At 38.3% G+C, this 25,581-nt stretch overlaps 2 protein-coding genes across 3 annotated transcripts; both read right to left on the bottom strand.

The window, feature by feature from the left end:
- Positions 1-281: 281 nt before the first annotated feature.
- On the bottom strand, positions 282-5,164 carry LOC107593634 (zinc finger protein 510-like). 2 transcript variants are annotated; one of them, XM_016283439.1, is made up of 5 exons: positions 4,511-4,743; positions 4,079-4,254; positions 3,485-3,600; positions 2,079-2,222; positions 282-1,816 (listed from the first exon to the last, which is right to left on the bottom strand). In XM_016283439.1, the coding sequence occupies exons 2-5, from the start codon at positions 4,221-4,223 to the stop codon at positions 1,028-1,030; spliced, it is 1,194 nt and encodes a 397-aa protein (XP_016138925.1). In that variant the 5' UTR covers positions 4,224-4,254; positions 4,511-4,743; the 3' UTR covers positions 282-1,027. The 2 variants fall into 2 exon arrangements, with proteins under 2 accessions (XP_016138925.1, XP_016138924.1); XM_016283438.1 differs by lacking the exon at positions 4,511-4,743 and adding an exon at positions 5,033-5,164 and having other exon boundaries at positions 283-1,816.
- A 282-nt stretch (positions 5,165-5,446) lies between these two features.
- On the bottom strand, positions 5,447-25,323 carry LOC107593703 (uncharacterized). The gene is made up of 5 exons (XM_016283560.1): positions 24,729-25,323; positions 18,191-21,693; positions 15,168-15,552; positions 9,519-13,640; positions 5,447-7,067 (listed from the first exon to the last, which is right to left on the bottom strand). Exons 1-5 carry the CDS (start codon positions 25,105-25,107, stop codon positions 5,779-5,781), a joined length of 9,678 nt encoding a protein of 3,225 aa, XP_016139046.1. The 5' UTR covers positions 25,108-25,323; the 3' UTR covers positions 5,447-5,778.
- Positions 25,324-25,581: the final 258 nt, after the last annotated feature.

The following is a 25,581-nucleotide window of genomic DNA, read 5'->3' as shown; positions in this document are numbered from 1 at the left end:
ATGTATGCTGAGCTTGCTGACCAAAGGCTAACTGGAAATGTAATGAAAGGGAAAAGTTTAGTCTGACCATTGCACTTTTAGCTATATCCACTTTCCCCGATCTTCATGAACAATAAATAGGTAGACATTGTTCAACTTGTGAAACAGATGTTCGAGCTGATCTTTTTTAAGAGCAAATCCAGTTGTGTGCAAAATGATTATGTAGATATAATATTAAATTATTTTTCATTTAATGCTACACGATAAAGCAGAAATGATATAATTACCCCAAAATGATGTATGGTAAAAAGGCAGAAACTATAATCTGTGATAGCGATACTTCACCATCATGGAAATTCTCTAAGGGTGCACCATAAATAATAATAATAAAACACTTTCAATTAATTATTTAGACATTTACTTCACTCAGAGAACTCAGTTGTGGGTAACATTTAAGTTCAAGTCAAATGTCAAGTCATACCAGTAAAAAAAAAAGGGAAACATCTGAAATCAAATTTAGTCAGATCTTGGCAGAAAACATCATTTAGTAAATCTTTCCACTCACCATTGTACACACTTCTAAAAAGAATGTAAAAACAATAACGCATTATATTCATAGAAAAGACTTTAAAATTTTCCAAAAAATAAAGAAAACAACAATATGAAGCCTTAGACAATATAATAAGGCTTTTCTGTGGGTTTCTCTTGATGGTATAAGTTACAACATGGTTACCCTACAAATGAGAATTCAGTCAAGGTATGACTCTTTTCCATGCCAAAGCTATGTACAGATGTCAAGATACAATGAGGCAGCCAAATATGGTTACCATTCGTTAACCATGAACTCACTACCCTTTGGGTTTCCAGTTTTCAAATAACATGTTCACATAGTGTTGATTTCAAGGGTCACACAGTTGAAGGATCCCCTACTATGTTACAACTTAAAATCTAAAGTGAACCCTGTCCCCACCTACATTTCTATACACAACATTTTTAAAATTGAATTAGTCTTCGGTTAACATACACCCAAAAATTCTCCCAAACTGAATTATCTCTTTCCGACTGGCTTCTCTTCTTTTCCATGACTCTGCTGATGAGCCTTCAGGTTACTTTCTCTGCCAAAGCTTTTTCCACATGTGGGGCAAGTGTGCCGGCCGGCACTGTGTGCCCTTGCCATGTGGGCCTCCAGCTGCTCAGGTCGGTTAAAACTCTCCTCACATTCTCCACAAGCGTGAGGCTTGCGCTGCGTGTGCTTCTCTTTCTTATGTGCTCGAAGCTGCGCTAGGCTGGGGAAAGTGAGATCACATTCAGTGCAAGGGATCTGCAGAGCTGGCTGAGGAACAGGTTTCTTGTCATCTTTTTCTGCTTTATCATCTTCTGCCTTGGGCTCCTGGGTAGATTTGACTGGGCGTCCTCGTCTTCCTCCTGTCTTCCCTTCAGCTGTGGCTGGTTTTGCAGAAGCATCTTCTGAATAGTTGGTTTCCTCAGGCTCCTCTGCTTCTTCCTCCTTCTTTTGCTTTGCTTTCTTTTCACCGGCTGCACTGGCCTCCGTTTTTGGTGGTCTCCCTCGACGTTTGATGGCGGCACTACCGTTGCAGTGCCGGTCGCCTGCATGGTTCTCCTGATGTTGCAGGAGCTCTGCCTCTTCTTCAAATCCCCTACCACATTTACCACATCGGTAGGTCTTAGTGGAATCCTCTGCATCCTCTCCGTCCATGGGCACGGGGTGCTGGGCCAAACGATGGTTACGCAAAAGTCCAGGGCTTCGAAATGTCTCGTTGCATTCTTTGCAAACAAACTGACGTTCAGGACATACTTGCCGCCGATGTGTTGTTAACTTGTGGAAAGAAAGTGGCACAAGTTGAAATATTAAACATAGGCTTACAATTAGAATCATGGCATGTGTACAATACATAGTTGGCCATGCTCTCAAACACTACAATAACAATGGCATAACGTTTTTAGTAACTGTATATTGCCTCTTTTTGGTAATCAATTTCTCAATTAATTAGAACAATACAATTTTATGCAGAACTTAAGATACTTAATACTCAAAAATCAAGCATTTTCTGTTTAAAATCATTTAAAACTCCTCTTACCTCTGAGAATGTGCGGAAACATTCTTGGCAATGTGTACATTTGAAGGGCTTGTCCTCCTTGTTGTGGGTCGACTGATGTTGTGTCAGTTCCTCAGAGGAGGGGAAGGTTCGATCGCACACATAGCATGTGAAAAGTGTATCACACTGTTGATGCAAAGACAACAAGTTTGTGAATATACATTGAAGCAATTAATTAAAAATTAAAACAAATATAATTTAATATGTTTGAATTCATCACACAAGTTTTTTTTTTATTAAATGTATTTCATTAAAAATATCCATTCAGCACAATGTTTTTAATTAGACTTAGGTTATTTATTGTTATTTATATATATATATATATATATGTGTGTGTGTGTGTGTATTGTATTAGTTAAACAATAGTTATATGGTGGCATAAATCACATGCAACTCATACTTAAGTATTATCATAGGATCAAACACGCTACAACAGTTCAAGCTGTTGCATCCACTACGTTAAAAATAAAAGGGAAGCACAGTGGAAACAGCTCCTTCCTCTGAAAAAGCATCTCTTTCACCTGGTGGCAAATTCACAGCTTTCAGTCTGCCAAGTCTGTCAAATAAAGCTGACACCACAATAGCTGATGCAAGTTGTTTAAGGAATTTTCTGTCATTTAAAAACATTAACAGATCATTCAAAAGTAGTTTCAGTCATTTTGACAGAAAAATCATGTATTTGGTACACAGGTAAAGAAACTCTTCTGGATTTTGTTGCAGAAAATGTTGTTGGCAGTTCATAAATGAAGCTCAACAAAATAAGGATATAATCACCAAACAAATGTAATCAAGTGTAAAAGAGTGAAGCCAGTGGTGTTTTTCAGATTCAGTGAGAATACGATTTACATAGAGTAAACACTGTTCTCGTTGCTTTACTATTTTATTAGTCATTTCACTTGGGTTAATGGAGTGCTTGCACCAACAAAAATATATCCACTCATCTCTAGAGACATCTGCAAGCTTCTGTGAAATTCAGTGCTGTTAGAAGAATGCTTTAACAACAGACACAAAGCAACACATCCTCACTCAATTTTGAGAACTGATACTAGCAAACTAAACTGAGAAACCATTCTAGAGTTTGAAGGAGGTGGTTAATATTTTTAGAATATTATGTATATTAATTTTGTTTTGATCAGTTACATTCATTAAAGATGTTTTTATCCAAAGCTGCTTACAAATGAGGAATATCAAAAGCAAGAATCATAAGGAGACTATAACATGAGAAATGCTAGCAAACATCATCTCGAATAGTGCTAGTATCTAGTAATAATATTATCTAGAAGTATGACCATATCTACTCAAATCAAACTGTGAATGCTGTAAATGACTGAATCCCAAAAAATCAGAGATATGTGCAATGGTGCTATCAAAGTAATGCTTCAACTAACCTGTTGAAGCTGCTGTTTGTACTCTTCCCGATGACTCTTCTTCATATGCCTTTCCTTGGCTTTTGAGTTGCAGAAAGTAATAAAACATTGGAAACACTGCAGGCTTTCATGCTGGTCTGAATACAGAGAGAGAGAATGACCAATTTAAACACCAGTATGGGAGACAATGCTAATTACAAGTTTATAATACAACTATATACCTAGTGTAACATCAAGATATAAAATGGTCAAACAGCAGACATTAAAAAAGCATTTAAAAGTAGAACTTAAAAAAAAGAAGAAAAAAGGATTTAGGATTTTAGAAATGTGATGAAGTATAGCACAATATTATTAATCCATTAATATATGTATCCTGGGGTATTTCAGTAATCCTGTTTTTTATTATTATTAATCTTACTCCCCAAGACTTAAACAATTTTTTTTCCCATCCCAGCTTTTAAAAAATGCAAAAACACCATTCACCATTACACTATTTGAAAACCGGCATAACACTAGCTTTATGCAACAGGTGCCCATGAGAAACATACATTTAAACCCGGAGGTCTATCCATAACTGATTATAGTACGAAATCAAGGATTTTCCTTCACACTCACATGACTGAATGACAGGAGGTGGTGCATGTTCCTGAATGGAGGCGGTGTAGGCATCCTCTGTCTTCTCAGAGGGCAGTTCAGCAGGGGCAGCAGCCTCTCCTCCACCCATTACTATCTCCTCTATATTCAGTATGTTAGAGTCCATTATGAGGGATTAAGAATTCAATGTGCGCCTGCTGTAAATACAAAAGAGATGATATTCAATCAATCTAGCCTATGCATACAAATATGTACGGTATAAACGTATTGCAGTGTGCAAGTAACACAAAAACCCGTCATACATTTACAAAGCGCCACACAAATTATTAAATAACGTAAGGATGCAACTAAACCGTTTCTACATAGGTTTTCACACTGCTGAATAAGTAAAGTCACCTGAGCCACTGAAACACACAATATAGCATACGTGCTTAGTAGCATAGATTTACATACCTTTGTTTCACACACTAAGAACTCAACATCACAGCAGCCTAAAATTTTGGTTCATAATATAAAAATATGGTTTCATTTTAGAAAACAGGGGGTTAGGAGACCAAACGTCTCCAATTGCGCGTTTTAGAGCCGCCTACCGTTTGTTCGCATTAACTAAGCTATGCTAAGCTAAATAAAGCTAACGGCTAACGAGGCCTACAGGGGCCTTACGCTTCTGGAAACCAAACCAATGCTATGTAGCTAACTAGTTCATTGCCTAATGTGTTGAAATCAGCCCCACTACCGATGCATCGAAGCCGCTGTAAAAAATAAAAACTTTAGCTGTTTGAACGGAGCTATGCGTTTATATTTGTATTAAGCTGCTGTTACATTAGCCAGCTGCTGAGTTCGAGGTTAAACTTGGTGCAGACTAACAACCAAGTTCGCTGGCCAAAAACAAAGCCCAAAAAGAGGGAAATGTTTTCATTTTAAGTTACTTAAATTAAAAAATAAGTCTTAAAAATAATTTCGCAGAACTCTTACCTTAAAGAGAATATCCCTTTTGCCTGGAGGGAAAAGGCGTAAGCCAGACATACATTTGAAAATAAAGGGGGCGCAAACGTGTAGTCAGTGACCCGCTGTTAAGACGAAAAAAAACCTGCATCACGTGCCAAGGCGTCCGCTGAACTTTCCATTGTGTTCATCCAAAAGCAGAACAGGTATGGAGATGGCCTGTTTGTCATGCAAAATAAGTTAATGGCTTCTAAAATGATAACATTTTTAATTGTGTGGCCCTTATATAAAATAATTGCATACGCAAAGAAAATAACTATTCTATAATTGAACTGGTTAGATATAAATGCATAAAAGTGTTCATCACAACACGGAGATCATACTATCAAATGTAAAAGCTTTTATTTTATACAAATAAATTGAAGATGCCTTTACAAAGCACAATGAGCTGGAATCAAACATAACATTCTAAAATGAACTTTTCCTTTTAGGAAATAGAAACCAAACAATGCATGGGATACGTTCTTATGTTTGCTAGGTTTAAAATACAATAACATTTCAGTATCAACATTAAAAGAAAATATAACAATCACAATATAACATTCATTATACATCCAAATGGGCTTATGAGAGTATTTGCACAAGTACAAAACCTTGACAAGAATAGATATGGATGGTTCAGGATTTGTTTTGAGTCACGATGAGCAATAACTTAATGATTAACCATCTTATTTAAGTAAATGAGTTAAAGTTAAAATGAGCACAGTCTGTATGCCTCATGAAGACCCCTGACTGTGAAACTTTAGGAAGCAGTTGTGGTTTCGAGAAATGCACAGGAACACACAGCATTTAAGACACCGCACACGTGATGTCCTCTCACAGCCCCCAAATCGACACCTCCTGGCCTCCTCGCCCTCTGCCAGCTGCTCTGGCCAGTGCCCAAAGCCATCATACCGTGTATGTTCATCAGGCAAAGGGGTCTCAAGAACCTGAGAAGGTCTCGAGTTTGTATCTGGACTGTGTAGTTTTGGAGCAGGAGGGCAGGGAGGTGATGAGTCTTGTGCGTCAACACCACTGGAGAGAATCAATGCTTTGGCCACCTCCAAACGAAATGCCATAAGTGATAACAGATCTGTAATATGACTGTAATCTTGCTTGTACTGTATCCATGCATTTACTAAAACCAGATCGATCAAGTCCCAGAGAACAGACTGCGGCCAAGCACTGACTGCCGAGTTTGTGCAGGGTGTGCGATAAAGACTTCTCAAGTCGCGGTTAAGATTTGCAGCCTTAATTGCTCGCTCGAAGCCACTGACAAGAGATGTTGAACGAGGTTTTTCCTTTACCACTGCCGAAAGGATAAAGCCATGATGACATCTGAAAAGCTTGAGTTTTCCATCCGAGCTCACAAACTCATCACCTATTTGCCCTCTTGCCCCACCAACCTTGCCAGCGCTTTGCACACCAGCCGCTAAAAGATGCTCTAGCATAGAAGGTGTAGAAAGCTCTGGTTTGCAAAGAAACACCATCCCTTCGTTTCTATCCTTACCTCTAGAGACCATTTTCTCAACTACAACTTCTCTATTGGAGTCATCTACACTCAAGATGAAGTCCACAACCAACCCTCCACCATTTAGGACAACTGTGTGAAGTAATGAATGGGTTGGGTGTCTTTGAAAAGGAAGGGGGTACTGGTCGACCCCATAGTTTCCATGTCGCTTCAGTGCCCGACAACAGTCTTGAACTCTTCTTATCAACGGCATTACCTTCCACAAAGGATCTGTCTTTAAGTTTGTGCAATTATGTGCCTCATTACTGTGAGCTTCATTACTCTGTTCTGGCTGGTCTCTATTCCTTTCTTCAGACTGCTGATCGCTACTCGTCCCCGCACAAGCTCCACCAGAACTGGCCAGCTTCACTTTATGAGTAAGCTCACAGAATTTTGAAGCCGACATGGTATCAGAGATCAGAGGTACTCGTGTGCAATCTTCCCAGTAGAGCTTTGTGCTAGGAAACTTTGTGGTAAAAAAAAAAGAGAAACAAGACAAAGAGACAACAATAAGATGGAGACAATATCATCTTAAAACATACCACTGATTAGACTAAAATCAATACATTGTATATTTTAAACATGACAAAATAAATGACATTTTTAATGCAATTAATTTTTCAGCATAACCTCATATTTATTATTCTAGGTTTTGCACACTTTTTAAACCTTGCACTGATGTTTAACCCAAGAAAACAAAATGAGCAAAAAAAAACCTAAATGTCAAACATGGTGTAATTTTTTTTTTAGGGCACTTGACAAATACACATAATGGTAATAAAAACATGCAAAACAATCTAAAACAGATAAATCTTTCCCAATTCTCACCCGAATAGAGCGTCTATCTTCTTCTAATAACGTTTTATGCAAACCAACTTCTGGTGTATTTACCGCCACTAACTGGACTGGAGTGTGGAGCACTAATAAGCAACTAATATATACATATATATATATATATATATAAATAAAAAAATAAGACACACATTCCTAAATTCTCCTGATTAATCTTATTTCTTGAATGTATTTAACAATAGCACCATATATTTTACCTTGTTCTGCATGCTGTTTCAAAAGGCTTGACAAATTAAATGATTCAACATCCATGTTTTTTACTTTCTTAATGAGTTTTAACCTTTCTTTTTCATATTTTTTTTTACATTTTATTAAAACATGCTCTATTGTTTCTGCGTGGTTACAAAACATACATTGACCTGTTTTGTTTTAGTGTCTATCTGATGGGCGTCACGCGAGATCATCTTCTTCTTCTTCTCTCGAGTTTTTTTGGCGGATTGGCAAACCAACGTTAAAGGTGCATGTCCGCCACCTACTGGTCTGGAGTGTGAAACGTACACGGTTCAGCTATACATTTTTTTAAAAATAAAAAAAGATTAATAATAATAAAATAAAATAATAAACCAACATTTTTTTTATGTAAATACAAAAAAAATGTCCAAATTCCGAACTCTTTCCATTAATCTTGTCTTTTTTAAATACTTAAACAATTCTCCATATATTCTTGATTGCATTACCCCATAACCTAATAGTGTCTTTAGAGATATACTATTAATTCCCATTAGTTCCAGTTCTTGGAACATCTGATGTCTTTCCCTTTCATACGCTATACATATTAAGGCATTCAACACACACTGTATCTATCAGCAAAAACAACAACATGTATAGTATTTTTAGGAGTGATCATTTGAAATTACCATGTTCCACTGAAGTTTCAGTGCAAGTAAAAACATCTTGAGGTCCAAAGTTTGATGATACATCAATGCAAGTTTCAGTCCACAACTATTATTACTTGGAATTTCTCTTCCATCTGGATGCATGCATATTTTGTACCTATTCAAGTCATGTAATGTTTAATTCCTGGGTAATCTTACACATTTTGAGAGTGAATCAACTTAAATAAATTAAAGGATGATCTTTTATTAACAAACCAACCATAAACCTTCACAATCACCACCCACCCAAGACTTGACAACATGAAATGGTAACACAACTGTTCAATTTACTATCAAGGGTTTTTCATTTGTTCAAATGATGAGCTATTCTCATTATGACTCAACATGCCAGACCTACACAAATAACACTGCCTCTACGGACCAGTTTGCATCTTATTCCTACATTCTTAATGTCATTAACATGACTTGAGGGATTTTATGCAAGGAACCTAGCATTATATTTAAGAAATAATTTTTTGTACAATCACAACATCTTCAAGAGAAACATTAAACCTCAACCCCAATGTTTTTCAATTAGTTGAAAGATGAAAAAAATTTTAAAAAGGAAAACCAAAACCTAACTTTTACAAAAATGTGGTTTAAGCTGTAAAATGGTGACGTCAATAAAGAAACAATGACAATGGCACAAACAGATGTTGTACAAATCAATGTCTAGCAAGACAAAACATAAGATTTAAGCTGTAATGCATCCAAAAAAAAAACTGCTTTTTAATTAACATGTACAACAAATATCTAACAAACACCTTGCTAGTTTAAATTAAGAGCTCTTTCAAAGTACAAGGTGATAGAAAGCAACAAAGAAACTAAATTGAGTAGTCAAAAAAAAAAGAAAAAGAATATAAATCTTTAAAATCCCCTAAAATACACTGAAACACTTTGCAGAGGTCTAAAGAGATTTTAAAGGGAGTAATAGAAATGTACAACTTTTATGTAAGTAATTAGAACACACTATTTAGTTTAAAGGACATCTGTGATAATGCTTTCCATTTTTCAGACATCTTTCTCACTACAATTTCAGCAAAATTGTAGAATTTAAAAGCTGATCGTGGCATTTTCCTTCCTCTTTAATACATCCAGTTCTTCTACTGTATACACACACTCACAGCAGGTAACAAAAATCTTGAATCAAGTACTACATTAAATCAGTGTAGGTGCAGTAAACAATGTACCAGAAACCAATGTCCATCTTCATGCATTTTTTACACATTTTAGAGCCCACGTGCGTGTTCAATATAATGCTGATGCAGTTCTGTTTCCTGTTTGAAGAATATCCCACACTCAATGCAAGTTAGGTTAACAGCACCTCTTACTGCGGAAGTAGCGTACCTGTCTGTTAGCTCTTTATCACCCAAGCACTCCTGATGGTGGTCAATAAGATTTCTGATATCAGTAAAGGTCTGTGAACACAAAGAACAATGGTGCGGCTCCGCGTTTTTGTGAAGAGTCTGGTGCTGCTGCAAAGCACGAGGTGACAAGAATGTTTTTCCACAGTGTTGACATTTATGGCTACTGAGTTGTGGACTTACAGGGGCTACAGGCAGCTTGACTATAGACTCGGATCTGTGCGATAAAGCTTGCAGGTTGTCTGAAGGCCCAGGTGCCATGGAAGCACTCAGTCTGTATCGCAGTTCGTTTGGGAGACGCTGGCGTTCTTCGTTGTGCCATGCAAGATGCTGCTGAAGCTGGTGTTCAGTCCAGTAACCGCGGCAGCAAAGAGCGCAGCAATGCGGACGAGTCTTCGCCACCTCTTTGTGAGCGTTTAACTGCTCCTCACTGGGAAATGCTTTAGCACATTTATCACATTTGAAAAAACATTGAGTGAGTTCTAAGTTTCGACTACGCTGTACATGTTCTTCCTCCATAGAAGTTTTCAGCTCTTTCTTAGTCGACATTTTAGGAAGGGTCCTTTCAGAAGCAAAGGGCTTCTCATATGCCAAGCGCTCTTCTAGAGACGCAGTGGGTTGTTTGCCAACCTTGTGGTGTTTCTGCCATTTGTGTGCACGAAGGCCACGTATGTTCAAGAAGCTCTTATTGCAGTTGGAGCACTGATGGCGTCGCACCTTAGTCTTCTCTCGTTTAGTAACATTCGTTTTGGATGTGTATGATTGTTTGATGGGTGTAACCAACTCATCTGTATGGAGGATTTCAGACTGTAGTTTCTCAGTTTCAGTAAGCTTGCTGTGATGTTCTGCAAAGTGAGTTGTTAGAAGAGACCCACTTGAGAAAGAGATCTGACAATCTGGACAGGTAAAAACACTAATTGATTCAGGAACTTCATGCTCTTTTTGGGGTTGAGCCTCCATGGGAGGGTGATGTAGCTGATGCCGGCGAAGAACACAAAGGTAAAAGAATCCTTTCCCACATACATTGCATAAATATGGTCCACAGTCCACACTTTTCCTTGAGTGCATCTTATTGGTCTTTGAGAGAAATCGGGCAAATTTTTTGTCTTTGTGCCATCTCCTATGTGTGCCTAGAGCCGAATTGGAGCTAAAATATCTTCCGCATTCAGCACAAGCAAAAGACGATTTTGGCAAAAACGTCTCCGACTTTACTTTGTCAAGCTTTAACTGTTTTGCCGAGTGGGAATTCAGCTTTTTAGATTGGTGACCTTTGTTATGAATTCGCTTGTGAAAATTAAGCGCACCAATTACCGAAAAGCTTCTGCTACAGTCCTGACATTTATATTTCAAATCCAAAGCTAAAGATGTTTTCTGTTCTCTTTCAGAATCAGCTGAATGAGAAGAGTCACAAACATCTTCAGCTTTTTGCAAGGATGCATCTATCCCAACTTTCCTACATTCTTCTGGAAATTCCACATTATCCTCTAGTTTTGAACAGTGCTTCTGATGATTTTGTAGTATTGACTCAGATGCAAAAAAAGCATAGCATGTCGGGCACTGAGGTCGCTCAGATGAGTCAGAGTCAATTAAAGGAAGGCCAGTCTCAAAGCCATGACTTTTCATGTGAAACTGGAGGGCCATGGCACGGGAGAAAACTTTTCTGCAGTCAGGACATTGGTAGGAGTTCTTTTTCAACTGCTGGACTTGATAGTCAAAAGATTTGACAGCAGGTTGGACACCTTGGGCGTCATGGACAAGCTTGTGTTTAAGAAAACAAGCTAGCATGTGATATGATTTGCCACACACCTCACATTTATGTTCCTCTTTTGAACTCATAGGGTTCACTTTTTTATAACCACCCCTACGACCCCTTTTCTTGCGTCGTATGTGACCATTCTCAGAGTCTGGCGTACCGGCAGGCCTCATCTCAACATTTGCACACTCCAAGTGGTTTTGCTTGTGATGACAGAAAGCTCCCAAAGACCAAAAACCTTTACCACACTTTTTACAATGATGAACTTTTGGGCCTAAAAGTGACTTGGTTGGGTTGAAATGCTTTGTCTTTTCGCCTGTGGCATTGCCACAACAAACCTTCCGGTGGTTGTACAGACCACTTGCAGTCGCATAGCTCCTGTCACACTCCAAGCAAGCAAAGGGTTTTTTTCTTCTGTTGTGATGTTGTTGGTGAGAATGCAATGCAGACAGTCGGGAAAAAGACATGCCACAGTCTTCACATTTAATATTGTTCTTTTGCAGATTTGCAAGTTGGTACGAAATAGACTTATATGCTACTTTATCCTCATGCTTGCCCATGTGAAAGTAATGAGCACTTTTGGAGGCACTTTCATGGCCACAAACCTCACATGTTAAAAGGGTCCTCTTAGTTGGCATCAGCATGTCAAACTTCTGCCTCCCATCTGATTTTTTTCCCATGCACCCTTTGTGCCAAAGTATGTGACAGCGCAAGGACAAAGCCTTGACAAACTTTCGATCACAATGTGGACAATTATACTTTGCCTCTTGAGGACTTCTTTTGCTTATCAGTTCTGCATTTATTAATGGTTCATCATTTAAGTGCTGATAATCAATCTGTACGATTTTGACATCGATTTCTGGATTAAACTGCAGGGAGGAGGTACATTCAGTTTGACTCGAGTTGAAGCCCAAGCCATCTTTTTCCTCATGGTCTGATTCACACACTAACTCAAGATCAGGGTTTTGATCCTGAGAGAGACCACTGTTGTTCTCATAATCATCTGACGCCGTGATCTGGACAACTTCATAATCGACATCTACGGCCTCATGCTCTTCTACTGTGTTGTTGCAGTTAAAATCCTTCTCTTGAACTTGAGCATGTGATATGTCCCGAGAATGAAAAACAACACTGTCAGCATTGTCATTCTGATATATTTTTACTGGGTGAGTGGCGGTGCTCATGTCAGACTTCTTCTCCATGATGTCACCGAAGACATCAGTATGACAGAGCTGATGCGACTGCAGGGCAGATGCTCGCGAGAACCGACGACCACACTCCTCGCACTCAAACGCCTTCTTCTTGAGTTGAATAACTTGATGAAGAAATGATTTTGCTGGGAGCTCTTCACTGTGCGCCAATCGTTGGTGCTTATTGTAGAACGTAAGTGAGGTGAAGACCTTGCCGCACTCAGTACATTTATATGGCTGACCATTGGAGACAAGTTGTGCCTGTCTTTTATGCCAACGCTGATGGCACAACAGAGCCACAGAGCTACCGAAGGTCTTCCCGCATTCAGAGCAAACAAACGGATGCTTAATTTCCTCCTTCACCTTTCCTTCTGAACAGCTGGTTGAGAATCTCTGGTGCGTGCCAAGGCCAGACATGGTGCGAAAAGATCTGCCACAGAAGCATTGAAAAACCTTTTTCTCATGCTCCTTATTCTGTTCAGAGCTTGTCCCATTGTCTTCAGATTGACCTGGAGCTTCATTAAGTGACAAAGGTTTCTCATTTTCACAGCTTTTGGATTTCACTAGCTTTACCTCATGACAACGGCGATGTGCGTCAAGAGCTGAAGCTCGAGAGTAACAGCGTCCACAGGTGGGGCACTGAAATGACTTTTTCTTTAGATGAGCCAGCTGATGAAAAACTGACTTTGAGGCCTGTTTATGTGAACGCTGATGGTTGAGACAATGACCAACGGTGGAAAAAGCTTTACCACAATCCTTACATTTGAAAAGCTTCTGCCTTACTGCACCCTCGCCTATCCCCTGTTTAATGACTTGTTTGCGGTGCTTCAGTTGATGGCTGAAAAAGCCTTTCGAGCTTGAAAAGCTCTGTCCGCAGAGAGCACAGAACAACGTTCTCCGGCCTCCGTCGGTCGAGATGAGCAAGTCATCCCACTGCGAATCTGTGTCCAAGCAGACTATGGGACCATCGTGGATATGCTCGCTGTGATGCCCCAGGTAATCCTCTTTGTTCTCAAAGGCCTCACTGCAATCTTCACTGCGAAATGGCCAATCCCCTAAAAACAGAAAGGGGAAATGGGAGGTCAGGGCGACTCCTGTTGCCAGAGGAGAGAGAAAAATTAAAGTATAGAGGCAACAAATAAAATTAAAATAACTGTAAAAAAGCCTCCTTTACTCCAAACGTTCAAAACATTATTTTATATATATATATATATAAAAGATAATCTAAAAGTGGAAATAATTTATTTATTCTAGTAAACAGGGGATTAGGAACACAAATAAGACAAAAACAATTTGCACTATTATTGCTTTTTATAAAATGGGTATAAAAAGGGTATATAAAGTGTATATTGCAACCACCAGAAATAATTACACAAATTATAAGTAAAGAAACAGAAAAACAGTCTACTTTTTTTATAGTAACTTCTTAATGAGAATAACAAAAATACATTTATAAAACTTCAGAACAAAAAATGAATATCTCATTGTTACATTCTGCACAGCTGTAAATGAAGACAATCTGACTTGCAGCTCTGTTGAAGAAATCTGTTGCCAGGTAACGACAGAACAATTCGGAGTCTTATTCGAATTATTTGTTCCACCTTAAATGATATCGACCGCATACACAAATTATAAGTAAAGAAACAGAAAAACAGTCTACTTTTTTTTATAGTAACTTCTTAATGAGAATAACAAAAATACATTTATAAAACTTCAAAACAAAAAATGACTATCTCATTGTTACATTCTGCACAGCTGTAAATGAAGACAATCTGACTTGCAGCTCTGTTGAAGAAATCTGTTGCCAGGTAACGACAGAACAATTCGGAGTCTTATTCGAATTATTTGTTCCACCTTAAATGATATCGACCGCTTGGATCAACAAGACGAAATATTATAAAACGAATAAAATGTTAAAATATGTTTCCCAAACATATTATTTAGAGAAATTGAAACACTGGAAAATGATGCTCTAAAATAATATTTCATTCACCTACTTATTCTTTATATATTCTATTTCGCACATGCGCAATTTAAAATATGAGTAACGGTTAAACACTACCATCTACTGGCAACATAACAATACTGCAATATCATTTAAGGTGGAGCAGATTATATGACCGAGAAACTAACCTCTCCTGCTACAACGACTGCACACCTGGTTTGAAATGACAAAGAATTTATTTAGTCTAAGACAAAAACATAAATTTTGTGAAATGCCAGCCAAAATCAGTCAATCCCCCACTAAGAAACAATGACAGGCAGTAAGAAGGACATGTTTAAAACAGAATTTCCTCATGGACATGCAGTACTGCTGCCGTCTTGTCATTCCCCAAGACGACACGTAGTCGCTGGTGCAAAATATCAAATATCAGCAAAAGATCATCCATAATAAATAAGATCATTATTTGCACAATTAAATTATAATACTATATGATCGCACAGAGTCCTAGACTGTGTAAAAAGAGGTGAATTTATTTAAGGTAAATAAACAATTATACCTTTATTATAAGGTAAAAGATAACTAGTAACTAACTAACTGAAAGGTCGGTGTTGTCAACAACAACAAAAAAGTTGCTTACCTTCGGCGGTTTGTTCTCTCTCAGACGAGTCTACTTTATTGGTAACGTTAGACATATAAGCCACATTTCCTTCCTCGACCTCGTCTATATAAACAACTACACATTCATCTTCCTCCACTTGTTCTACTTCAATCTTCATGGGTGGATCTGCAGCATTGGCTTCAACAATTTCGGCGTGGTCCTGGGCTTTTAATATAGGGCCACTGGGACTTAACTCCATTTCTCCGTCCGTGTTTTTAGCATTAGTGGCTTTGCTATTGCTCACTGGACCGATGTTTACCTCTTGGGCTGCACCTTTCTCATATTCAGAGGACAAACATTCATTATTTGACTGCAAACTACCATCATTTGCAGAATAACCAGCAGCCATAATGGTTCTAGCCAGCTCAAGTTTTCCTCAATAGGAAAGGCACCGCACTTTTCGCGGTAAAGGACAGTATTGTTGTTGTTGGGGGCAGGCAAGCTTACGAATCCTACTATGGCGAAAGCTTTGCTCATGAATATTAATTAGGTTACGTTTGTTGCGGCTCCAGGAAGGTTAGCATGCAACGTCTGCCTGAACAAATTAAAATTCATATAGTATAGCCTTAGCTGTAGTAGGATCATATACGATATAAAATAATAGGATATAATACGATGTGGATGATACGATATAAATGTATAGATATGAAATAAGATATTTAATAATACAAAATATGGTAACGATGTGAAAATGGGAGGAGCTTTTCGGCCCGGACATTGTTTATAATGTGTCGGGTCATGTTTCTAACGAAATAATAATCTCTTTTTTAACTTTACACGGTGCTTTTCAGTTTATTGGTTATTATGTTTATTTGTGTCAATAAGTGGAAAAGGTTGCCCATCAGTTTTTTTTTCATTGTTTATTATATAGAAATTGCATGGGTGAATTTTCCTGTGTGGTATATATATATTATGATATGAATTATTGGAATTAGACGTAAACGATTACTCTAGTATTTTGTATACAAGTGTCACCAATAAGACAAAAACGTTCTGATATTGAATGTGGCTCAGTCTGGAAGGATGTAGCCTATTTCTGGTAATACACGTGCATTCTGCAATACCAAAACAAAAGACAAAATGATCTAGTTCACATTACTAGCAATGTTCTCACACGCAAATAATCCAGTGAGATTTGTGTATGCACAAGGAGTCTGACAACAGCCAGTGCTCCACACAGAGATCTGATCTCACCATCATCCAGTCTGTCTGGAATGACATGAAGAAACAGAAAAAAACTGAGATTAAATCCAGAAAAACTGTGGCAACATCTCCAAGATGCTTAAAGAAATCTATATCGAAAGCTACAGTACTGTGAAAAGTTGTAGGCACTTGTGTAAAATGCTGTAAAGTGAGGATGCTTTAAAAAATAATGTCATAAATAGATTTTATTTATCAGTTAACTTAAATTAACTAAATCAAATCAACATTTGGTGTGACCACCCTTTGAGTTTAAAACAGCTTTTGTCCTTGGTACACTTGCGCATTGCCACTGCGCCTATGGAAAGTCCTCATAATGATAGGTGTCCCAACGTATGCGTGTATAATGTTAATAAAACACTTTTGAGATGACTGACTCCAGATATGTAGGCACTCAACATACACAGCGGTACTGCTCAGAGACGTACTTTATTCAATCAAGCTGCAACAACTGGACAGAGGTAATAAAAGAAAAAAACAGGAATTCCAATTACTTGAAATTTCAACATAATTTTAAAACTATGAAACAGGTGTACAAAAGCAATCCAACACTATTCTCAAAAAAAGGTTTATTTTTATGACTTTTGACCTCTGGAAACTTCAAAATATTATTATTATTATTAGTCATGTTATTTGAACCCTAAAAGGTTGTGGAAAAATGAGAGAAAATCAAGTTTAGGAAAGAAAAGACAATGTGGAAAAAAATTAATTTCAGCTTTTCAGAAAATGTTATATTGCACACACACCATGGCATGCCAATTACTTTAGAGATTTTAAATCTAGTCCAAAGCATATATCACAAAACTCATTATAAATTTATTTAGCATTGTTTCACCTCCAGTATTTACAATCAAAACAAAGCGCACATTATTAACATGTTTAATGGCATAGCAATGCTCACTAACTTTTAGGCTGCGTTCCACTCCACTTTTAGACACGCACTGGCTAACTTCCCTAAGCACTTCCCCTCGCGGGAATCCCCGCTGCCATTTTGAAGTGCGTTCCACTTCGTAAAGTGGAGAGAAGTTTATATGGACAGACCCTCGACCCCTCGATTCTGACCTGCTTCATATGCACACTTCAGGCCGCTCCATAGACCACAATGCACCACGATTGTGACGTCATCGCAGATCGCGTTTAATTTACCCCGACCCCAAACAACTCTATAATATATAAATTATTATTTTTTTACATTTATAACAGCCCAAACATACCTATATACATATAGAATGCTGCACCAAACAAATTCATAAGGGAAAAAATGTAAACAATAACCCAACTCTATAGCAGATTCTAAGTGATCAAGGGCTTAGGACGTTCCAGTTCAGCCCATTCCAAGGGTTCTGCCTGTAGTGGGCACTCGTGCAACCTAATCAAGGACGTACATTCGAGTGAACGAGACGGAGGGAAGTTTGCGAGAGAAGGGCATAAAAAACGGACTGGAACGCAGCCATAGGCTTCTAACATATTTGAACACCATATTACTTGTAAATGACCATAAGACAATATTTCTATATAATTTTAGCAACTAAAGGCAAAAAGTGCTTGACTATACATTTAAATAACAAAAAATAATTATGTTACTTTGGTTTGTGTGGTATATTGTATGAGGATAACAAAGCACATGAAACTAGGATATGTTCAGCTGGAAAATTTAATAACTGAATAAAAACATTAATACATTTTAAAACTTCGACACACTCCAGCAGATTAACAGCAATGTACAATAAAACAGCAAAGAGACAGTCTAAACCGAACTATTGTTGTTTTGTATGTATCATTTCTAAAAATCAAACTCACACATCTCGCTGTGCATGTTGTATATAATGCATCTGTAATTCTAGTTCTCCAGGCAAAGAACCACCACATATCATGCACTGGAACAGGTGATCTAGGGCAAAAGGCATTTTATTGCCCATTTTGTGTGGCTCAGTTTGTTGGGCTAACTGAGGTAAGTTTGTTACTTGTGGCATGATTGGCATCTCATTTATGGTGCCCTGTGAGGTGAAGAAGATCCCTTGTGGTAACGGACCTGGAACTTGTCTTCCAACAGAATGCATTGGATGCGGAGCAGGTATATTCAGAGCTGGTGGAGGTGGAGGAAAAGGTGGTGAGATAAAAGATGAAGGCTGATTTAGAGAAATCTGTTGGCCAGAAATTAGAGCTATGTGCTGTTGTGCCCGGATGTGGCCTTGTTGAACTGGTCCGTTTAGAAAGGTCTGGGAAACAATTGGAGCAGCATGAAACCCCCACATTGGAGGTCTGTCCCCAAGAGGAAAATGAGCTGGTGCATACGGCATGTTCACTGGTCCCATCTGGTTTGGAGGAGTTGCACTAACCCAAGTAGTAGGTATTTGAGCCTGATGCTGGAGCTGTGTCTGATGAAGCTGTTGTTGAATAAGCTGCTGTGGAACCTGCATGTGCTGAGGCAAGTGCTGGATTAGTCTGTTTTGCTGCTTCTCTAATGAATCTCCAGGTATTTCTTGTAAGCCCACAGATGTAGACATTTCTAAAGATGTTTTCATACTCCATGGAGGGGTATTCGGTAGACCAGAAGCACCAGCGGGTAGCACTATACCACCAGTCTGACCCATTTCTGTTTTAGCCAGACCTGAGGAATTTGGCATTTGCAAATCATGAGTGAGTTTATCAGATTCACTGTTGGTTGGTGCTTCTAAGTCAACAGCTACATTGCCATCTTCTGACGAATTATTGAACAGCCCTGGTTTAGCTGTTTGCACTGAATCACAGAGTACTGGCCACTGCGATTGCTGCGAGTCTTGAATGGATCTCGGTGATTGCCTTTTTACATCCAGAGGTGAAGGCCTGTCCACTTGGTGCTGTGAATGTTTGCCTTTTTGCTCCGTTTCAGATACGTTTATCTCCGAGTAATGATTAGGTTGTGCTGACATTGGTACATTTGCTTGAGAAGGTTGCTGCTGGTGCACGAGCTCTGGGAGACCATCACATTTAGGCAAGATCGTCTTAAGATGACTTCCTGGCCACTGCATCTGCACTGCATTGCTTGGCTGGGCTTCCAATAAATTCATGGGTGTTTGAGAGTGCAGCAGCTCTTCTGATGAAGGTGGCATTTGTAACGGCCATTCTTGCTGCAAATGTACCTGCTGGGAATGATTTCTAGCCTGCAAGTGCTGCGATCTAAGCTGCATGCGTTCATGTCTATTTGCATCGAAGCTACTGGAATGGTATGGAACCACATTTGGCAACAGTGTTTCTGACATGATTCTACCAGGTAGAGGTGCCGTCCTTCCGTTGTCTCGATCTAACCTTGGCCTACCTCTCCTGCCGGTACTTACTCTACCTCTTTGAGAATGTATGGACAGTGGATAACTGTGACTCTGGCCTTGCTGTTTACGCACATGAATCTTTTGATGCACGAGCAGACTACTAAGCCAAGGGAACGACTTATGGCACTCCTGGCAACGGTGAGGTCTCTCCCCCGTATGAGTGTTTAGATGGTCTCGGAGCAAGTAGGCCAAAGCAAAGCTCTTGTCACACAGATGACACTTGTAAGGTTTCTCACCTGTATGGGAAAGCATGTGCCGCTGAAGCTGACTCTCATCGCTGTAGCCCTTACGGCACTGCGTGCAGCGAAACGGCTTTTGTTGATGCAGTCGCTGGTGTGTTTTCATGTTGTGATGAAACGCAAAATCCTTACCACAGTCCGGGCACTTGTATGGCTTCTTCCCAGTGTGGATAATTGAATGCTGCTGCAAATAGCTACTAAATCTAAAGGATTTTTTACATACTTGACACTGGTAACCCTTGTTGTGTATGCGCATGTGAAGCTCTAACACTGATCGGTAGCGAAAGCACTTTCCACAATCTCGACATTTGAACGGTTTCTTCTCTGTCTGGTCCTCTAATCCCCCTACTCCTGACATACTGTCAATATCTGCCTCATCCATACCAACATCATCCTGCTTTTCGAGTACCGCTTTAATCTGATTTGTGATATGTGTTGTGTTTAAACCCAAAATGTTAGTCATATGTGTTTGTGAATGGGATTGCAGGATGGATTCTGACTGGAATTTAAGAGGACAATACTGGCATGCATAGACCTTATCAAATCTTTTGCCATTACTCATCCTTTCATACTCTGCTTCATGGATTAACATGTGCGCTCTTAAATCAGATGCTTTATAAAAAATTTGAGGGCACAGAGGACAGTTGCGCTGCTGCTCAACAGTCGCATTCTCTTTACCTACATGCCCCACAAGAGATACGTTATGGTTTGTAATACATGCCTCAGACCTAGCTGAGATCATTTTGTGTTGCCGATAATGTGCTCGCATATTTTGTGCAAAAGCGAACGTTTTTCCACAGTATGAACAGTGGTAAGGCTTTTGGCCGGTGTGGAGATACTGGTGCTGCTGCAAAAGGCTGCTGTATTTGAAGTTCTTCCCACAGATTTTGCACAGGTGGGCTCTTTCCTCCGTGTGCCTGCGTCGATGGTCCTCCATGACATAGCGATGCCTGAAGACCATACTACAATCTGGACACTCATACGGCTTCAGTGCAGCGTGGGATCGTTGGTGTATATGCAGCGTCACTAAACTCTGAAAGCCTTTGTTGCACTCAAGGCACCGATAAGGACTGTCTAAAGAGTGACTCTGCATGTGGGCATTAATGGACACCCTGTATTGGAACTCTTTGCGGCACAGAGGGCAGCGAAAAGGCTTTTCCACATTCTGTTCACAAACATGAAGCCTTAATCGCATCATTGTCGAGAAACACATACCACAATGCTCACATTGAAATTTCCTCCGTTCCTTGTATTTCCTCTCAGAGCGTTTTGAATGCGACAAGCTTGGTTGGCTGTTTTCTTTATGAATACTGCGGTGTTTGATGAGGTCACTTCGATGCTGAAAAGTAATGCCACATTCTTTACAAACAAGGGAAGCCTGCTCATCTTGGTGCATGTGAAAGTGTCGATGCAGGTTGTATGTTTCCCTGCGAGTGAACTTTTTACCACATTCGTTGCATTCCAGTCGGCTTTTCCTTCGCTTGACAACTATACCTTTCCCATCACTCTTAGATTCATCTTCTCCTTCCTTCTCTTCTGTGTTTTCCTTAACCTTTTCCATGCTTTTGGGATCTCCTGTTTCTTCCATCTTCTCTTCTGTGCTTTGCATTGCCTCGCCATGAGACTTTGATACTTCACTTATATTTGTCGACTCTTCATCTTGTTTTGGTGGGTGTTCTTCCTTGGTGGCATGCTTCGACTCTTTGCTGACATTTTCTGTAGTTTTGTCCTCTGTTTCTTCTTTGTCGGTTTCTTGCCCTGTTAGAGTGATAGCAAAAAATTTTTTTTATATATATATATATATATATATTAGATATGAAGTAATTTCCAAAGTACAAGCCCAATAGTTTTAGTCATTCAGATTTATAATTGTAATAAATTGTTTATATTACATCAATCTTTCAAAAGGTGTATTGAAGATCATCTAAAGAATGTTTAAAAATTTGAAATGTTGGCAACAAAAAACTATTAAATACTACCACCATTATTGCCCAAAAAAACTAGTTAACTAAACACACGCTGTCTTTTTGTGACAGCATACTTTTCAGCTATTTTTAAACAGTGCAATGATTATAAAAAATAAAAAAAAAACAGCTAAAAGGTAAAAGCACAAACATATCAAACTACTGTTTTGACCAACAGATATTGTAATTACTATACTGTATAAATGAGCGGTTTTCACTCTGGTTTAGAGCCGCTATAGATAAGACGATACTGGACTTTTACTTTGGACAAAATTAACAAAAATCACTCTTTAAGTTTAAGTTTAAAACCTCTAAAAAAATAAATACATTTAAGTTTAAAAACGAAATGCCTGAAACCTACAAAAGCAATGATAGAGAAAACAAGCATCTGTGTAACTGAACATTTGACTCAAAACCTTATAGTTACTGAGATAGATATGTGACATCTAGCACCAATTTCTGTTTTCGAAACAGTCACACCCATGTTCACTTCACCCAGTGTATGGGTCTTACTCTGTTAATTTCATTCTCTATGCCCCACCACTTATTGACTAAATCATGTGACCTGGTAGCACAATGCATCATGATTACCATTCATCCTGAATTCTATAGAGTGCAAAAGTGCGTGACCACTTTTTCAGCGGCCCTAGTTCCATAAGAATTTTTTCCCATTCATTTTCCCATAAGGATTTAAAAAAAGGTCATTGTTTAGAAGTTATAAGCAATGAACCAAACCGACCAGCTACAACATACAAGGTACAAGACGGCTTTAATAAGATAAAGAACTGCAATCTCATGAAGCACTGCAAATTACATAATCTAATTAAAAACGATGGAGAAATATAAAACTTTTTGATCATATGTATATATGTACAATACATTTTGAGTTTATTGAAAAATATGCATATTATGCAAGCTGTTGGAAATTGTAAGGGAAACCGACTTTAAATCCAGTATTTTGGCCACTATTCTCTGATTAGCAGAGATTTTTCTGCAGAATCATGGGTAATGTAGTTTTTCCACCAGGAATTCCACTGTTAAACACCGTTATTTCAAACAAGTTGACAAATGCGGACTAATGGCTTCAAACTAAAAATAAGTAAATAATAATAATAATAATAATAATAAATATAAATAAATAAAAAACTTTGAAAAACATGAACTTGACTTGTTTGTTATAGAGGGTTGTTTTTGTTCCACATAGACAGCTCTAGGGCTGGACAATAATTCAATATGAATATGTATCGCGATAAAAAAAATTTAAATAACGGTGATATGATTTTTAAACACATTTCCGATATTTCGATATACATTACCAGTGTTTCCCATACATTGATTTATTTGTGGAGTTTGATTTTGTTGAATAAACATGAGCACTGCACGTTTCAAAATCAAAACGTGGCGCGGGTGTTTCATATGAATGTATCTCTGAAGGGAACCGACTGTCTTCAGAAAAGTTTCGATGGCATTTTCATTTTGATCTGATAAAGTAGCGTTCGTGAGCGGAGCTGATTTGATTACAGCCGTTACGGGGAAACCGCTAGTTCTACCGCTCTCACAGCGCCTCCTGCTGGCAGACAATCAGTTTGCATTTTCAATAATAAGCCCGTCTACACCAACATTTCCAGTTTTTGTTGTTGTTCAATTTTTTTGTTTCCTGCAGCAAAATTTTGAATTATTTTTACTATTTAAAATTGCTTTCTATTTGAATAGATTTTAAAATGGAATTTATTCCTTTGATCAAAGCTGAATTTTCAGCATCATTACTCCAGTCTTCAGTGTCACAGAATCTTCAGAAATCATTCTAATATGCTGATTTGCTGCTTATCAATATTTAAAACAGTTGAGTGCATTTTTTTTCAGGATTCTTTGCTGAATAGAAAGATCCAAAGGTTCAAAAATGTGAGTGACAGTTAAAGGGTTAATGTTTTATTTTTTTTTTAAGAATTCTCTTCTGATCACCAAGTCTGCATTTATTTGATCCAAAGTACAGCAAAAACAGTAAAATGTTGAAATATTTTTACTATTTAAAATTGCTTTCTATTTGAATAGATTTTAAAATGGAATTTATTCCTTTGATCAAAGCTGAATTTTCAGCATCATTACTCCAGTCTTCAGTGTCACATGATCCTTCAGCAATCATTTTAATATGCTGATTTGCTGTTTATCAATATTTAAAACAGTTGAGTACATTTTTTCAGGATTCTTTGCTGAATAGAAAGATCCAAAGATCAGCATTTATCTAAACTAAAAAGCTTTTGTAACATTATACACTATTCCATTCAGTGTCATTTGCATAATTTTTTGTGTGAAAGAAATTATAGAAATTAATACTTTTATTTAGCAAGGATGCTTAAAATTGATCAAAAGTGATGATAAAGGCATTTATAATGTTACAAAAGATAAATAGTGTTCATATCGATATCGGAATTATATCGTATAGACCGAAATTAAGAAATATATCGTGATATAAATTTTGCCTATATCGTCCAGCCCTAGACAGTTCCACAATTATTTTTATTAAAACTGATAACTCGTGTCTTTCAATGTACCTTTACGACGCTGTATGCAGTTCTTAATAATTAAAACCTCTAAAACGAGTCTTCATCTTCACGCATGAAAGGGTTAAGTTAAACAAGCAGTTGTGTTTCTGATTGGATTAGAACAAGCCAATTACAGAATAATTAATTGCTGTGGGGGGGCCGCTCCAAGTTTCTGCATGCTCTTCCTACGTCTGAATATATGTGTGAAATTGCACAAGTCTATGTGATGTCCAAGAAAGCGCTGCGTGCCCTTTACTGCCTGGCCTTGATGCAAAGTTGTACTTACCGATGTTTTCATTGTGCAAACGATCCGATATCACATCGCAGTCCGCTCCGGGCTCGACTGAAACCAGATCACCGTTATTATTTTGAAGCAGCACATCCGTGTTTTGCTCGTCTTCCGTAGTTTTACAATGACATGACATTCCTGACGGGTCTTTGTTGCGTGGTGAAAGAGCAACGCCATGTGGAGAGGGATTTTCACTAAGGTTAGCTGGTGAAGACGGCACAGCAGGGTCTGTCGTTCCCTTTACGTCGCTGCCTTGTGCACACACCTCCGCGTCACCATCGGTTACTGTAGCAGATTCAGGTTTATTTCCAGCGAGCGTACCGTTAATGATTTTATTATCTAATGGCTGTTCGGATTCAGACTGCCCTGTAGCCATTTTTCACATATTTTTCTCTCGCTTTTCTCCACCCATAAAAACATGGAAGCCAACGTTTGATTGGAAGCGTGTGCTCCGTCACGTGCTCCCTCTGCGACTACGGTTAAAGCGACACCTTTCGATAAATGTTGCTGGTTCGGAATCGGGGACTTATTTGCATTTTAGATTTACATATAGGCCTAGTTTTATTGATTTAGCAGTTCTGTTGATAACCTTGGTCAACCAGGTATGTATGCACATCCTTTTTGTGTAGATAATCTTTATTTAAAATAGAAATCTAAAAACTTGGTACCCAGAAACATGCATCTGGTGTACCAAGTTTTTTTTTTTTTAGAATCAAACACAGTAAAATAACACAATTGTGAAATATTACAATTTAAAACAACTGTTTTCATTTCAATGTAATTTATACCTGTGATGGAATATGTCACGTGATCCTTAAGAAATTATTCTAATTTGCAGAAATCTTTCTAA

This window comes from Sinocyclocheilus grahami, unplaced genomic scaffold, assembly GCF_001515645.1.
Source record: "Sinocyclocheilus grahami isolate Dianchi unplaced genomic scaffold, SAMN03320097.WGS_v1.1 scaffold175.1, whole genome shotgun sequence".
Taxonomy (NCBI): Eukaryota; Metazoa; Chordata; class Actinopteri; order Cypriniformes; family Cyprinidae; genus Sinocyclocheilus; species Sinocyclocheilus grahami.
This window is presented reverse-complemented; position numbering and strand designations above follow the sequence as displayed.

Excerpts from the sequence above, each read along its gene's own strand:
- LOC107593634 (XM_016283438.1), bottom strand. The coding sequence starts at position 4,223 with ATGGACTCTAACATACTGAATATAGAGGAGATAGTAATGGGTGGAGGA. Across the intron at positions 3,601-4,078 it reads ACCTCCTGTCATTCAGTCAT|ACCAGCATGAAAGCCTGCAG; the intron begins GTGAGTGTGAAG and ends CTCTGTATTCAG. Across the intron at positions 1,817-2,078 it reads GTTTCCGCACATTCTCAGAG|TTAACAACACATCGGCGGCA; the intron begins GTAAGAGGAGTT and ends TCTTTCCACAAG.
- LOC107593703 (XM_016283560.1), bottom strand. The coding sequence starts at position 25,107 with ATGGCTACAGGGCAGTCTGAATCCGAACAGCCATTAGATAATAAAATC. Across the intron at positions 21,694-24,728 it reads TTTGCACAATGAAAACATCG|GGCAAGAAACCGACAAAGAA; the intron begins GTAAGTACAACT and ends TCACTCTAACAG. Across the intron at positions 15,553-18,190 it reads TACAACATGCACAGCGAGAT|CTGGCTAGAACCATTATGGC; the intron begins GTGTGAGTTTGA and ends GGAAAACTTGAG.